General features: G+C 45.8%; 1 protein-coding gene across 1 annotated transcript in view; it reads right to left on the bottom strand.

The window, feature by feature from the left end:
* Positions 1-1,251: 1,251 nt before the first annotated feature.
* Positions 1,252-12,640, bottom strand: part of LOC126252389 (uncharacterized) — a 38,087-nt gene continuing 26,698 nt past the window's right edge. Inside the window, exons 10-13 of the mRNA XM_049953279.1 lie at positions 10,516-10,633; positions 6,353-6,659; positions 3,177-3,308; positions 1,252-1,603 (exon numbers count right to left, since the gene is read on the bottom strand). Of these exons, the coding sequence (XP_049809236.1) occupies positions 1,442-1,603; positions 3,177-3,308; positions 6,353-6,659; positions 10,516-10,633 (719 nt within the window). The 3' untranslated portion in view covers positions 1,252-1,441. The remainder of the gene's footprint in view (positions 1,604-3,176; positions 3,309-6,352; positions 6,660-10,515; positions 10,634-12,640) is intronic.

The following is a 12,640-nucleotide window of genomic DNA, read 5'->3' as shown; positions in this document are numbered from 1 at the left end:
GCTGTTATGACATTGAGGGGCCAGTAATATCAATATGATACAATGTGGTTGGATGTGAGTATTCTCTGAGGCTGAAAAGAAGTTGCGCGTATGTAACTGTGTAGAAGTTGTTCACACAGTCAATGTACTGGTCCCATCCAACTAATGCGTGGTTTCCTGTGTGCGATGCTTGTGATGTAGTGCCTATAGTGAAAAATATTTTCCCAAATGTATTTTTTTATGATGACACAAGAGAGGGGACTTGGTTTTAAGGTGAATATGTCAGGCCGGCCGGAGTGGCCGAGCCGTTCTAGACGCTACAGTCTGGAGCCGCGCGACCGCTACGGTAGCAGGTTCGAATCCTGCCTCGGGCATGGATGTGTGTGATGTCCTTAGGTTAGTTAGGTTTAAGTAGTTCTAAGTTCTAGGGGAATGATGAAAAAAAAATGGCCTGAGCACTATGGGACTCAACTGCTGAGGTCATTAGTCCCCTAGAACTTAGAACTAGTTAAACCTAACTAACCTGAGGACATCACAAACATCCATGCCCTAGGCAGGATTCGAACCCGCGACCGTAGCGGTCTTGCGGTTCCAGACTGCAGCGCCTTTAACCGCACGGCCACTTCGGCCGGCGGGAATGATGACCTCAGAAGTTAAGTCCCATAGTGCTCAGAGCCATTTGAACCGTTTTGTTTGAATATGTCAGCAAAACGCGGTAGTTACGGGGCAAATTAGAACGTACTTCGGACTTTTGCGTATGGACGGAAATGATAGTGTAATATATCACAAGGTGATTGCTTCATCCTATCTTTTGCGTATTTAGCACGACACATGCAACTTCACATTAAGCTTCCAAATTTAATCTTAATTAGAAGATTCTGTATTTCTAATTATTTTGTTGATATTCTCAAAATATTTGTGTGTGTGTGTGTGTGTGTGTGTGTGTATGTGAGACAGAGAGAGAGAGAGATAGAGCGCACGCACGCCTGTTTTGACACAAGCAGATGCGTTTTAATACCCTATTTGACTGCTCACTAATTACAGATTTTAATTATTACAACAGCAGTCAGTTATAAGTGGTATATTGGCGCTGATGACCTCAACGTTCATTACCTAAAACACAATGTCAAACAATGTCAGGTTGTTACTGAAATAAGAAACATGTAACTTTTTGTAAAATGTTTTATTAAGTTACAAATAAAAATTGACTTAGAGGCTAACATTTACTTTAAACATTGAGTACATACTAGTCCTTAACATTACTGACAAACAATAGAGAGTGCATGTAACATGCAGTACTTGGTGCTCCCGAATTCCAGACCGGGGCATTGAGACTGTCTATTTCTCGCCAATGGCACGGCCTTGAATCCAGAAACGATAGTTGGTGTTGAAGCAACAAATAAATTAACGATGTGTGAGCAGACGATTACACGGTGTGTGAGTGGGTGGGCGGGCAGCGGCCTCAGTACTTCCCGGTGGCGCGCCGTATCCAGTCGTTGTAGCGCGCCACGTTCACGTACACGCCGGGGACTCCCCGCTGGCCGCAGCCGACGCCCCAGCTGACGACGCCGGCCACGTGCCAGACGCCGCCGCGCTCGCACACCAGCGGGCCGCCGCCGTCGCCCTGCAACACGTCGTCACACACGTGTTCACCCGCACAGCGCCACACGAAACAGTACTGACACGCCTCACTTCTGGACATTGTTTCTCACTTAACGGTAACGAACTGTGATGTCTCTTTTCATTACGCCAGAAAAATCTTGGAAATTTTTGAAATATTATGTTTTAGCGCAAAAGCTACACTACTGGCCATTAAAATTGCTACACCAAGAAGAAATGCAGATGATAAACGGGTATTCATTGGACAAATATATTATACTAGGACTGACATGTGATCACATTTTCACGAAATTTGGGTGCATAGATCCTGAGAAATCAGCACCCAGAACAACCACCTCTGCCCGTAATAACGGCCTTGATACGCCTGGGCATTGACTCAAACAGAACTTGGATGGCGTGTGCAGGTACAGCTGCCCATGCAGCTTCAACACGATACCACATTTCATCAAGAGCAGTGACTGGCGTATTGTGACGAGCCAGTTGCTCGGCCACCATTGACCAGACATTTTCAATTGGTCAGAGATCTTACTATTGTTTTTTATTATTCGTGAGGGTGGCCTGTTGTTTGACCGAAACTGTTAGTTTCCATAAAGTGACATGCAGCTACAGTGCCAAATAATTATTTTTTAAAAATATTTAAGAGCTGTGAATCAGCAGTGTCATAAAATAGATCTGGATTTGGTATTAGCCCCCTGCGCCTGTGATCATTCTCATTTTGATCCATCCTAATTTTGCACCTTAACCCTTCCAGTTTTGAGTTTCTCCTGGAGGAAGGAAGTTTTTTATACTCTCATACTCTTAGATGACTTTTTAAATGATTTTAGAAGCAAAATTTATACAAATATATGTACCCGTTTTCTATATGTACTTCGTACGCATGGCTTCTTTTTTGACTGAAATAATAAATTTTTAAGTATTCATGACTGAAATAGGAATGCACTTCGAAAGAGAAACTAGAGTAGCGTCCAGAGGCTAGAGAATTATATGCAGTGAGTTGAATAAATTTGACAGCGAATTCTACTATTAACACATTTTTCAGTCTTTCTGCAACGTCGCAATGGCTTTTGCCTAAGGCAGTCACTGGAGTGACTTTAAATTCAGCTTGCCTACTGGAGGGTAAAGAGTGCCCCTGTCACATGGACCCAGAAGGATATTTCGCACCACGCATTTTGTTTGTCCACACTGTAAGTGAAACAGAAAGTGAAAACAACCAACCTTCGCTGAGGTGAGTTTGATAAACCATGTAGAAGAAGCATTCATGCTAGGTCAGTCCCATCCTAAAATGAGGATATCAGGTGAAATTAGACCGTTTGACATATTTTTGGTCCTTCCTCATGTACACTTAGACTTTCGCGTGTGTTGTAACTATATTTCCAGAGTAAGTTACGATTCTTGTTTCCCTCGGACTAATTTAATTTCTATAGCATCAGATGACAGCCTTATTAGCACATCTTTCTCAGTTTTTCGTGATTTGTTGATAGTGAGACGTCCGTACCCTAAATTTAATTCGTATCACTAACAAATATTTACGGTAAAAATTTGAAATTTCCTCCTGATGTCATGTATCTGGTACGTACCTTGCAGGCGTCTTTGCCCTCTTCTCCTCCGGCACAGAGGAATCCGTTATGAAGGCGGAAGTCGAAGCCGAGCCTGGTCTGCTGGAGCAGCGACTGGCACTGGTGGAACGGCAGGATGGGCACCTCCACCTCCTGCAAACCGTCAACACTGCGGCGTTACGGACAGAGCCAAGAATTTCACAACAGTTGCTGTTCGGAATAATTATAGTCCTAGGGCAGTAAAATAATGTAGACAACATTGTGACGACACACCCTGTAACAAAAGGAATGTATGCAGTTCAGCTTTATTATGCTTTATGGAGAAGAGGAGAACAAAAGTTGATTTAAATGTGGAAACGTGCGAATCAACAAATTTTTTTAATATAAACTGGGTAAAATGAAATCGTAAGACTGAAGCGACGAATGAAAATTTGTACTGAGGCTGAGATTTGAACCTGGGTCTGCTGCTCACTAGACAGATGCTGTAACCACTGTGTCACTCTCGCTCAGTGACTTTGCATAACTGCAGAGTCTACCCTAGCACGCTTCCCTCTTCAATCCAAATTGCCATTCATGTCTCAGCCCACTTTGGTATTCCTCCGCATCTCTAACAGTATTGCAGAGGCTCTCCAACTGTATTCGAATAGCACCTCTGGATCGAACGAAACTGGGGATCCTGTCTGAAACTCAGGCATAGGTGATTTAATCAAATGAAGCTCTATGGTCCTAGAGATCTCTTCAAGTCTCAGGCATTTATGATGTACATATTCAGACTGAATCGTATCCTTTCTTTCAGGAGTGCTAGTTCTGCAAGGTTCGCAGGAGAGCTTCTGTAAAGTTTGGAAGGTAGGAGACGAGATACTGGCAGAAGTAAAGCTGTGAGGACCGGGTCTGAGTCGTGCTTCGGTAGCTCAGATGGTAGAGCACTTGCCCGCGAAAGGCAAAGGTCCCGAGTTCGAGTCTCGGTCGGGCACACAGTTTTAATCTGCCAGGAAGTTTATTGAATCGTGCAGTTGTGCAAAACCATCGTGCTATGGTGGCATAATGGTTAGAGCATCTGTCTTGTGAGCAGGAGATCCAGATAGGAATCTTGGCCTTGGTACAAATATTCATTCGTCGCTTCAGTCTGCATCTATATATCGCAGATGTGTGAGACTTGAAAACGTACCATATAGCTTCGTTTGAAATTGTAAGTGATGAAAATATGGGAGACTGGTGAAATTAGTACCGACGGCCAGACAAGAAAATTTTTATCAGTGTCCAGACCTTCATATAGTTTTGCTACGTTATTTAGGATGCAGCGGCAGAATGCATTTTGAGGTTTGCTCACTCTCTCAGTTGTGTGTGCTTGCTAGACAGTGTCTCCAGGTAAAAGTGCGGTGAACGAAACTACCGAGACGGAGGGAGTACGTCGCGATTCATTGTACATTTGATGGCGCCCAAGAAGAAACCGTCAAAACTGGTCCCAGTCGCGATGTAATCAGTTATCAACAGTGCAAACACCGTGACACAGCTGGTTGGTTGGGGGAGGAGAGCAAACAGGGAGGTCATGGGTTCCATCGGATTAAGAAAGGATGGGGAATCATCCAGGCATTTGCCTGAAGTGATTTAGGAAAATCACGTGAAAAAATTAGGATGGCCGGACGCGAGTTTGAACCGCCGTCCTCCCGAATGTGAGTGCAGTGTGCTAACTACTGCACATCCTCTCTCGGTGAGACAACTGGCATGATGACAAAAACACAAATACTTCCTGTGATGGACTTGATGGCACTGACAATATTAAAGTATTTCGAATTAACCGCGAGGAATGATGAAAAGACAATGAAGTGCGATGGATCCGAGATGATGAAATAAGAAATTAAACTATTTGCGGTAGAGCACCGTTTGGATTATTGTTGCCGCGAAGAGCCTTCGTTCTGAAACGTGTCACAGTCTAGGAGCATGATATATGCTGAGAATCATTATGAGAATTATTTTTATACATTAGTAATGTTACTGACATTGTGTAAGGTGCTGACGAGCACTTTATTAAAAATGCATTGTTGAAAGCAGACCCCGACTAGGTTTTGTGCCTCACGAATCTCTGTCCACTTTTCCCACTAAAACATCTTACAACGCCAATATACACTATGAAGCAGAAACTTTAATTGTAAGCGAGACAGCGCCTTCAGATTACGCCCACACAAGGCGCCATCGCGCGGGTACGCAGCGCATGCCGACACCAAGAAGGCGTGACTCCTGCCGTGAGGCTTTAAAGCCGAGACTTGCTATCTGTCTATGAAGCTACTGATCAGGCGCCATAACAATACCAGTATATCGAGGCTTCATTACTGTCTTGGACTACTAACTCTCGGAATTCTCTCTTGGTACTACTGACTATGGTGCGCGACCTTGCCTTGTTTCTGGGTTTTGGCTGTTTTAGCGATCTACATCGGCATTCTACTTGCTGGCTCCGTCTCCAACAACTTGTGCTACAGTGGTTTCTTTGCTCCAGCTTGTGACTTCCACAGCTTCGTTACTCTACGTAAATCGCCATATTGAAGAGTTTCTACCGTGACCGTTAGGTAAAGAACCAGTTTACAAAATGTCTGTAGAGAAGCGGTACTGCAAGTAGGGTGCGTGGAACCATTGAGAGTTGCGCTTTCTGCCTACAAGTTTCGGGAAACGGCACTTTTTTGTGTTCTGTTAAAAGTCGTTATGTGCTAGAAAAATGATATAATATCTATGAAATTAATTTGCGGTGTAGATATCGGTAATGTCTCTAATCATGTCAACTATTGTTAATTTTCATAAGTGCCTGAATAAAGCTTTTTTCTCGAACAGGCGAAGTTTTTGCTTCTGGAAAAGTTTTCAACTAGAATAATGGCAGGCGCTAGCTATGCTCTGCCCAGCAGGGGTGTCAAGAACGGCAGTCTCCCATTGGTGTACTGGTGTACGGAGCAGTGCAAAATGGTTCTGTGCACTATGGGACTTAACTACTGAGGCCATCAGTCCCCTTTAGAAGTACTTAAACCTAACTAATCTAAGGACAGAACACACACCCATGCCCGAGGCAGGATTCGAACCTGCGACCGAAGCGGTCGCGCGGTTCCAGACTGAAGCGCCTAGAACCGCTCGGCCACTCCGGCCGGCGGAGCAGTGCAACTCCGCAAGCCGTCAAACGCCGACTGCTTGAAACCGGCCAGTTGGGCACGCACCTTGAGTATGTTCTGGTATTTTCCGTAGTCGCCGAAGGCGTCCTTGCCCCAGCCGGTGGCCCAGCAGCGCTGGCCCGAGAAGTCGGCGCCCGGCGGCGGCAGGCAGGCCGGCGAGATGTGCGGCGCCCGCGCGAAGTCGAGCGGCGAGGCGAGGCGCAGCACGGCCAGGTCGTTGTAGAGCGTGCCCGCGTAGAACTCGGGGTGCACCTGCACCTGCGCCACGTCGCGCTCCACGTGCGGGTAGAACTCCACGTCGTGGTTCACGTCCCACTCGCCCGCGCGCACGCGCAGGTCGTACGGCGAGTACCTGCAGGAGAGCACACCTCACTTCTTAAGTAATAGAACCCAGTACGTTGTCTTCGATGGTGAGTGTTCATCGGAGGTGAGGGTACCATCTGGAGTGCCCCAGGGAAGTGTGGTAGGTCCTCTGTTGTTTTCTATCTACATAAATGATTTTTTGGATACAGTGGATAGCAATGTGCGGCTGTTTGCTGATGATGTTGTGGTGTACGGGAAGGTGTCGTCGATGAGTGACTGTAGGAGGATACAAGATGACTTGGGCAGGATTTGTGAATGGTGTAAAGATTGGCAGCTAACTCTAAATATACACTCCTGGAAATGGAAAAAAGAACACATTGACACCGGTGTGTCAGACCCACCATACTTGCTCCGGACACTGCGAGAGGGCTGTACAAGCAATGATCACACGCACGGCACAGCGGACACACCAGGACCCGCGGTGTTGGCCGTCGAATGGCGCTAGCTGCGCAGCATTTGTGCAGCGCCGCCGTCAGTGTCAGCCAGTTTGCCATGGCATTCGGAGCTCCATCGCAGTCTTTAACACTGGTAGCATGCCGCGACAGCGTGGACGTGAACCGTATGTGCAGTTGACGGACTTTGAGCGAGGGCGTATAGTGGGCATGCGGGAGGCCGGGTGGACGTACCGCCGAATTGCTCAACACGTGGGGCGTGAGGTCTCCACAGTACATCGATGTTGTCGCCAGTGGTCGGCGGAAGGTGCACGTGCCCGTCGACCTGGGACCGGACCGCAGCGACGCACGGATGCACGCCAAGACCGTAGGATCCTACGCAGTGCCGTAGGGGACCGCACCGCCACTTCCCAGCAAATTAGGGACACTGTTGCTCCTGGGGTATCGGCGAGGACCATTCGCAGCCGTCTCCATGAAGCTGGGCTACGGTCCCGCACACCGTTAGGCCGTCTTCCGCTCACGCCCCAACATCGTGCAGCCCGCCTCCAGTGGTGCCGCGACAGGCGTGAATGGAGGGACGAATGGAGACGTGTCGTCTTCAGCGATGAGAGTCGCTTCTGCCTTGGTGCCAACGATGGTCGTATGCGTGTTTGGCGCCGTGCAGGTGAGCGCCACAATCAGGACTGCATACGACCGAGGCACACAGGGCCAACACCCGGCATCATGGTGTGGGGAGCGATCTCCTACACTGGCCGTACACCACTGGTGATCGTCGAGGGGACACTGAATAGTGCACGGTACATCCAAACCGTCATCGAACCCATCGTTCTACCATTCCTAGACCGGCAAGGGAACTTGCTGTTCCAACAGGACAATGCACGTCCGCATGTATCCCGTGCCACCCAACGTGCTCTAGAAGGTGTAAGTCAACTACCCTGGCCAGCAAGATCTCCGGATCTGTCCCCCATTGAACATATTTGGGACTGGATGAAGCGTCGTCTCACGCGGTCTGCACGTCCAGCACGAACGCTGGTCCAACTGAGGCGCCAGGTGGAAATGGCATGGCAAGCCGTTCCACAGGACTACATCCAGCATCTCTACGATCGTCTCCATGGGAGAATAGCAGCCTGCATTGCTGCGAAAGGTGGATATACACTGTACTAGTGCCGACATTGTGCATGCTCTGTTGCCTGTGTCTATGTGCCTGTGGTTCTGTCAGTGTGATCATGTGATGTATCTGACCCCAGGAATGTGTCAATAAAGTTTCCCCTTCCTGGGACAATGAATTCACGGTGTTCTTATTTCAATTTCCAGGAGTGTAGATACATGTAAATTAATGCAGATGAATGGGAAAAAGAATCCCATAATGTTTGAATACTCCATTAGTAGTGTAGCGCTTGACACAGTCAAGTCGATTAAATATTTGGGCGTAACATTGCAGAGCGATATGAAGTGGGACAAGCATGTAATGGAAGTTGCGGGGAAAACGGATAGTCGTCTTCGGTTCATTGGTAGAATTTTGGGAAGATGTGGTTCATCTGTAAAGAAGACCGCTTATAAAACACTAATACGACCTATTCTTGAGTACTGCTCGAGCGTTTGGGATCCCTATCAGATCGGATTGAGGGAGAACATAGAAGCAATTCAGAGGCGGGCTGCCAGATTTGTTACTGGTAGGTTTGATCATCACGCGAGTGTTACGGAAATGCTTCAGGAACTCGGGTGGGAGTCTCTAGAAGAAAGGTGGCGCTCTTTTAGTGAATCGCAACTGAGGAAATTTAGAGAACCAGCATTTGAGACTGACTGCAGTACAATTTTAGTACCCCCAACCTACATTTCGCGGAAAGACCACAAAGATAAGATGAGAGAGATTAGGGCTCGTACAGAGACATATAGGCAGTCATTTTTCCCTCGTTCTGTTTGGGAGTGGAACAGGGAGAGAAGATGCTAGTTGTGGTACGAGATACCCTCCGCCACGCACCGTATGGTGGATGGCGGAGGATGGATGTAGATGTAGATGTCAGTCTCTGCGCAAACGTGCTTCCTGATGGCGACCACATACTTTATACTCGCTCGCAGTAGACGTATGCAGATGCACACGAAGCCGCTAGGTGTTGCTTTAGTCTTCAGTCCGAAAACTGGCTTCACTCAACTCTCAACGTTGATCTACTGTGTGCAAGCCTGTTCGCCTCTGAATAACTACGATCTCCAATTCTATTCAGTATCTTCCCATTAGTTATTCGATCTACCCATCTAATATTCAGCCTTCTCTTGTAGCACCACATTTCAAAACCTTCCATTGTCTCCCCCCCCCCTCCCCTTCCCTCGCTCCCTAAAGCGAGGTTTACCCTGTACTCGGGCAAAAATAACACAAAACGAAAATTTTTGTATTTCTTTTAAACATTGATTAAAACACACTAATAAAACAGTATTTTATTTATAAAGTGTGTTTTAAAGGATCCACTTGGGCATTTTTAAAAATCTTATGGGACTTAACTGCCAATGTCATTAGTCCCTAAGCTTATACGCTAGTTAACCTAAATTATCCTAAGGACAAACACACACACCCATGCCCGAGGGAGGACTTGAACCTCCGCCGGGACCAGCCTCACAGTCCATAACTCCAGCGCCTTAGACTGCTCGGCTAATCCCGCGCGGCACTTGGCATTTCCATGAACGATTTGGGGAAGTCATGGTAACTCTAAATCAGGATTGCAAGACCGTGAGAACGAAATTAAATTAGTCGAAACACGTAACTAAGCAAGCGAGTAAAGAAAACATAAAATATAATTGTCCTCGTTGATACTAATGACGACGAGCCAACCACAGACTTTTTTTAAAAAAAAGAGAACGAAATGGAAATGAGCCCGTCTTAACATAAAAGACGCATTCTGAGAAATAAAAGGGAAGAAGATTCAAAACGTGGTTCATTGGAAGAAGGATAGTGGAGCCAAGTTACAGACCTAAGTCGGGGAGATATTATTATGTGTCATGTAAATTAGTTGGTGATAAGAAAGTGAAAATTGGATATTAGTAAAAGGGGGCGAAACAGGAAACGGAACATTTTAGTTACACCGACTACTAAAATATTGGTACAGATAAAAACTGTAGCGTTTTAAGTACGGGTTACGGCTGCAGAAGAACACTCCAGAGCACGTCAGTTGTGGATCTCACGTTAATCTCCATTTCCTCTGTAGACTCCCCGTCGTGAGACTTATCTGGAAGGAAGAACATCAGACTGCTGGTACGACACTGTTGAGACTGTGGTGTTACTTTCAGTAGCCGAACAGATATTTTTCAGCGGATTCATCGTTACGTACAATCTTTACACGATGCCAAAAAAAGGGGCATTGGTCTAATTGACTTTCTGCAGCATAGGAAACGAGTAGCAGTCTCTCTAGACACTCAGCTAGGTAAATTCTTGTACTGACGTAAAGGCGTTGATCTACTTACGACTTGACACAGTGAGCGGCAGTGAGGATGTGCAGCTCATCGATGACGGTGCCACCACACACGTAGACGCTCTCCTGGGAATCCTTCTTCAAGATGGCCACCTGCCATGGGTACTCGCCTGTAATGGAGGAGAATTTTAGTTACTGGAAAAAATCCGTACATATTATAAGAAATGATTGTACGTATATACGTATATATGCATGTTCCACATCTCTTCCTACACCACTGAACCGATTTCAATCAGACTCGGTACACAGATCACTTACCGTCTGGAAAGACTCGCTGTGTGGGTAAGAACCACCTACCTATAAAATGGGTGGGGCGGAAAAGCAATGAATCCCACGACATGCGAATACTCTTTCTTTATTCATCCAGTATATGAGACTGAGAGCACTTAATGAGTCGCAACAGACTTTGGACATAATTTCAAACATTCACGAAACATTTTCTCACTGACAACCACCCACAAAATGACGAAAGGTTAAAAAATTTATCTCTCTCCACATTTCCGCTGTTCATGGAGTAAAAAGTGCTGCATGAAGTATGAAGTTTCAATTTATTACCTCTTTATTACTAGTTTCATTCGTGACGCATCTTGCAGACATACGCACATATACCGCTGAAGTTCAAACAAAATTATAACACTCTACGATACATAATGCAGGAGATATTTCAGAAACTTCAATATTCGTGAAAAACAGCGACATCATGCACACCTTTAAATTTATTACTTCTTTGCTACTAGCTCTATTCAAACCACATTTCGCAGACGGTATCTAAATATGCTGCTGAATGTACCTAGAAAAACATATCATTGTACGAGGGATAGTTGAGGAGAAATGACGCCATGAACACTGCGATGCTTGAAAATATACCGCATCAGGCACGACGCTTTACTTTATTCCTTCTTTACATTTCGTAGACAGTTGAGACATATACCACTGGACGTACCTGCAATATTATGTCACTGTATGACAAATAGGAGAGGAGCTACGACATCATAAACATTGAGCTCCGTAAAACTGAAACTGAAGGACGAACTTTGCTAGAGATACAGATGAAATATTTGTACAAATACGTGTGAAATATTTTAAATATTTGTGTAATACGTTAGAGATGTGGACAAAGCCACGGCTAAAGCTCATTTCAAATCCCTGGAACGATTTCAAATAAATTTGGTACAGACGGTAGTTACGATATGGAAAGAGACACTGTGGGAGGAAGAAAAATCAGCGTCCTTTTGAGATTCGTGTCCTAACGTGGCGAGAGAAGGGGGGAGGAGGCGATGTATAGAGAGAGGGAAGGAGGAGATAGATATTTGAAGGGCAGGAGCAGATGGACAGAGGCACAGCGGAAATGAACACAGGGAGGGAGAGGAGGACATGGACAGAGAGTAGGGCAGGAGTAAATGGACAGAGAAAGGGAAGAGGAGGAGACTAGCTTATAGAAGACTGGAATAAATACATACCCGGTTGGTCGGTCTAAAAGAGGGGGGAAGGGACGAAACTGCGAGGTTATCGGTCCCACATACTCGGGCAACGCCGGGTACTCAGATAGTATTATGTAAAATTTATTTCGTGTCACTCTTATTTATATATACTAAGATGGTATCTGTTAATTCGGACATGTCCGAAAGAACAGATACCATCTTAGTATACATATAGTTAAGGCTCACCGGCCACTTGACCATCTTCTTCTTCTGTGCGAATGCACAAACAGTGCCCGAACTCTTACGGGAATCGGCAACGCGCCGCGAGTAATGAGTATAATGGGCGGGGGCACTACGAATGTAGTGCGGGACAATACGTTGAGAATGTGGGTTTCGCAGAAGGCGTGCCAGAGATAAATCCCTGCAGTCGCGCTACCCTCTGTGTCCTCGGTGGCTCAGATGGATTTACATTGAATATATATATATATATATATAAAGATGGTTAGGGCTCGGACTCTTGCGCCGGAGGTCTCGAGTTCGATTCCTCCTGCAGCACTTTTTTTCGTTCTGTTTCTGTGCACAACTTTTAAATAGTTGTTTTAAAACGAAAAATAAGTTTCTACTAGTGAAAAAGTATTGCTTTTTTATTAAGAATCTAAATATATTGTAATTTCACTCTTATTTATCATTTAGACA

This window comes from Schistocerca nitens, chromosome 4 (genome assembly GCF_023898315.1).
Source record: "Schistocerca nitens isolate TAMUIC-IGC-003100 chromosome 4, iqSchNite1.1, whole genome shotgun sequence".
NCBI classification, from domain to species: Eukaryota; Metazoa; Arthropoda; class Insecta; order Orthoptera; family Acrididae; genus Schistocerca; species Schistocerca nitens.
The sequence above is the reverse complement of the archived record's forward strand: the minus strand, read 5'-3'. Positions and strand labels throughout refer to the sequence as shown.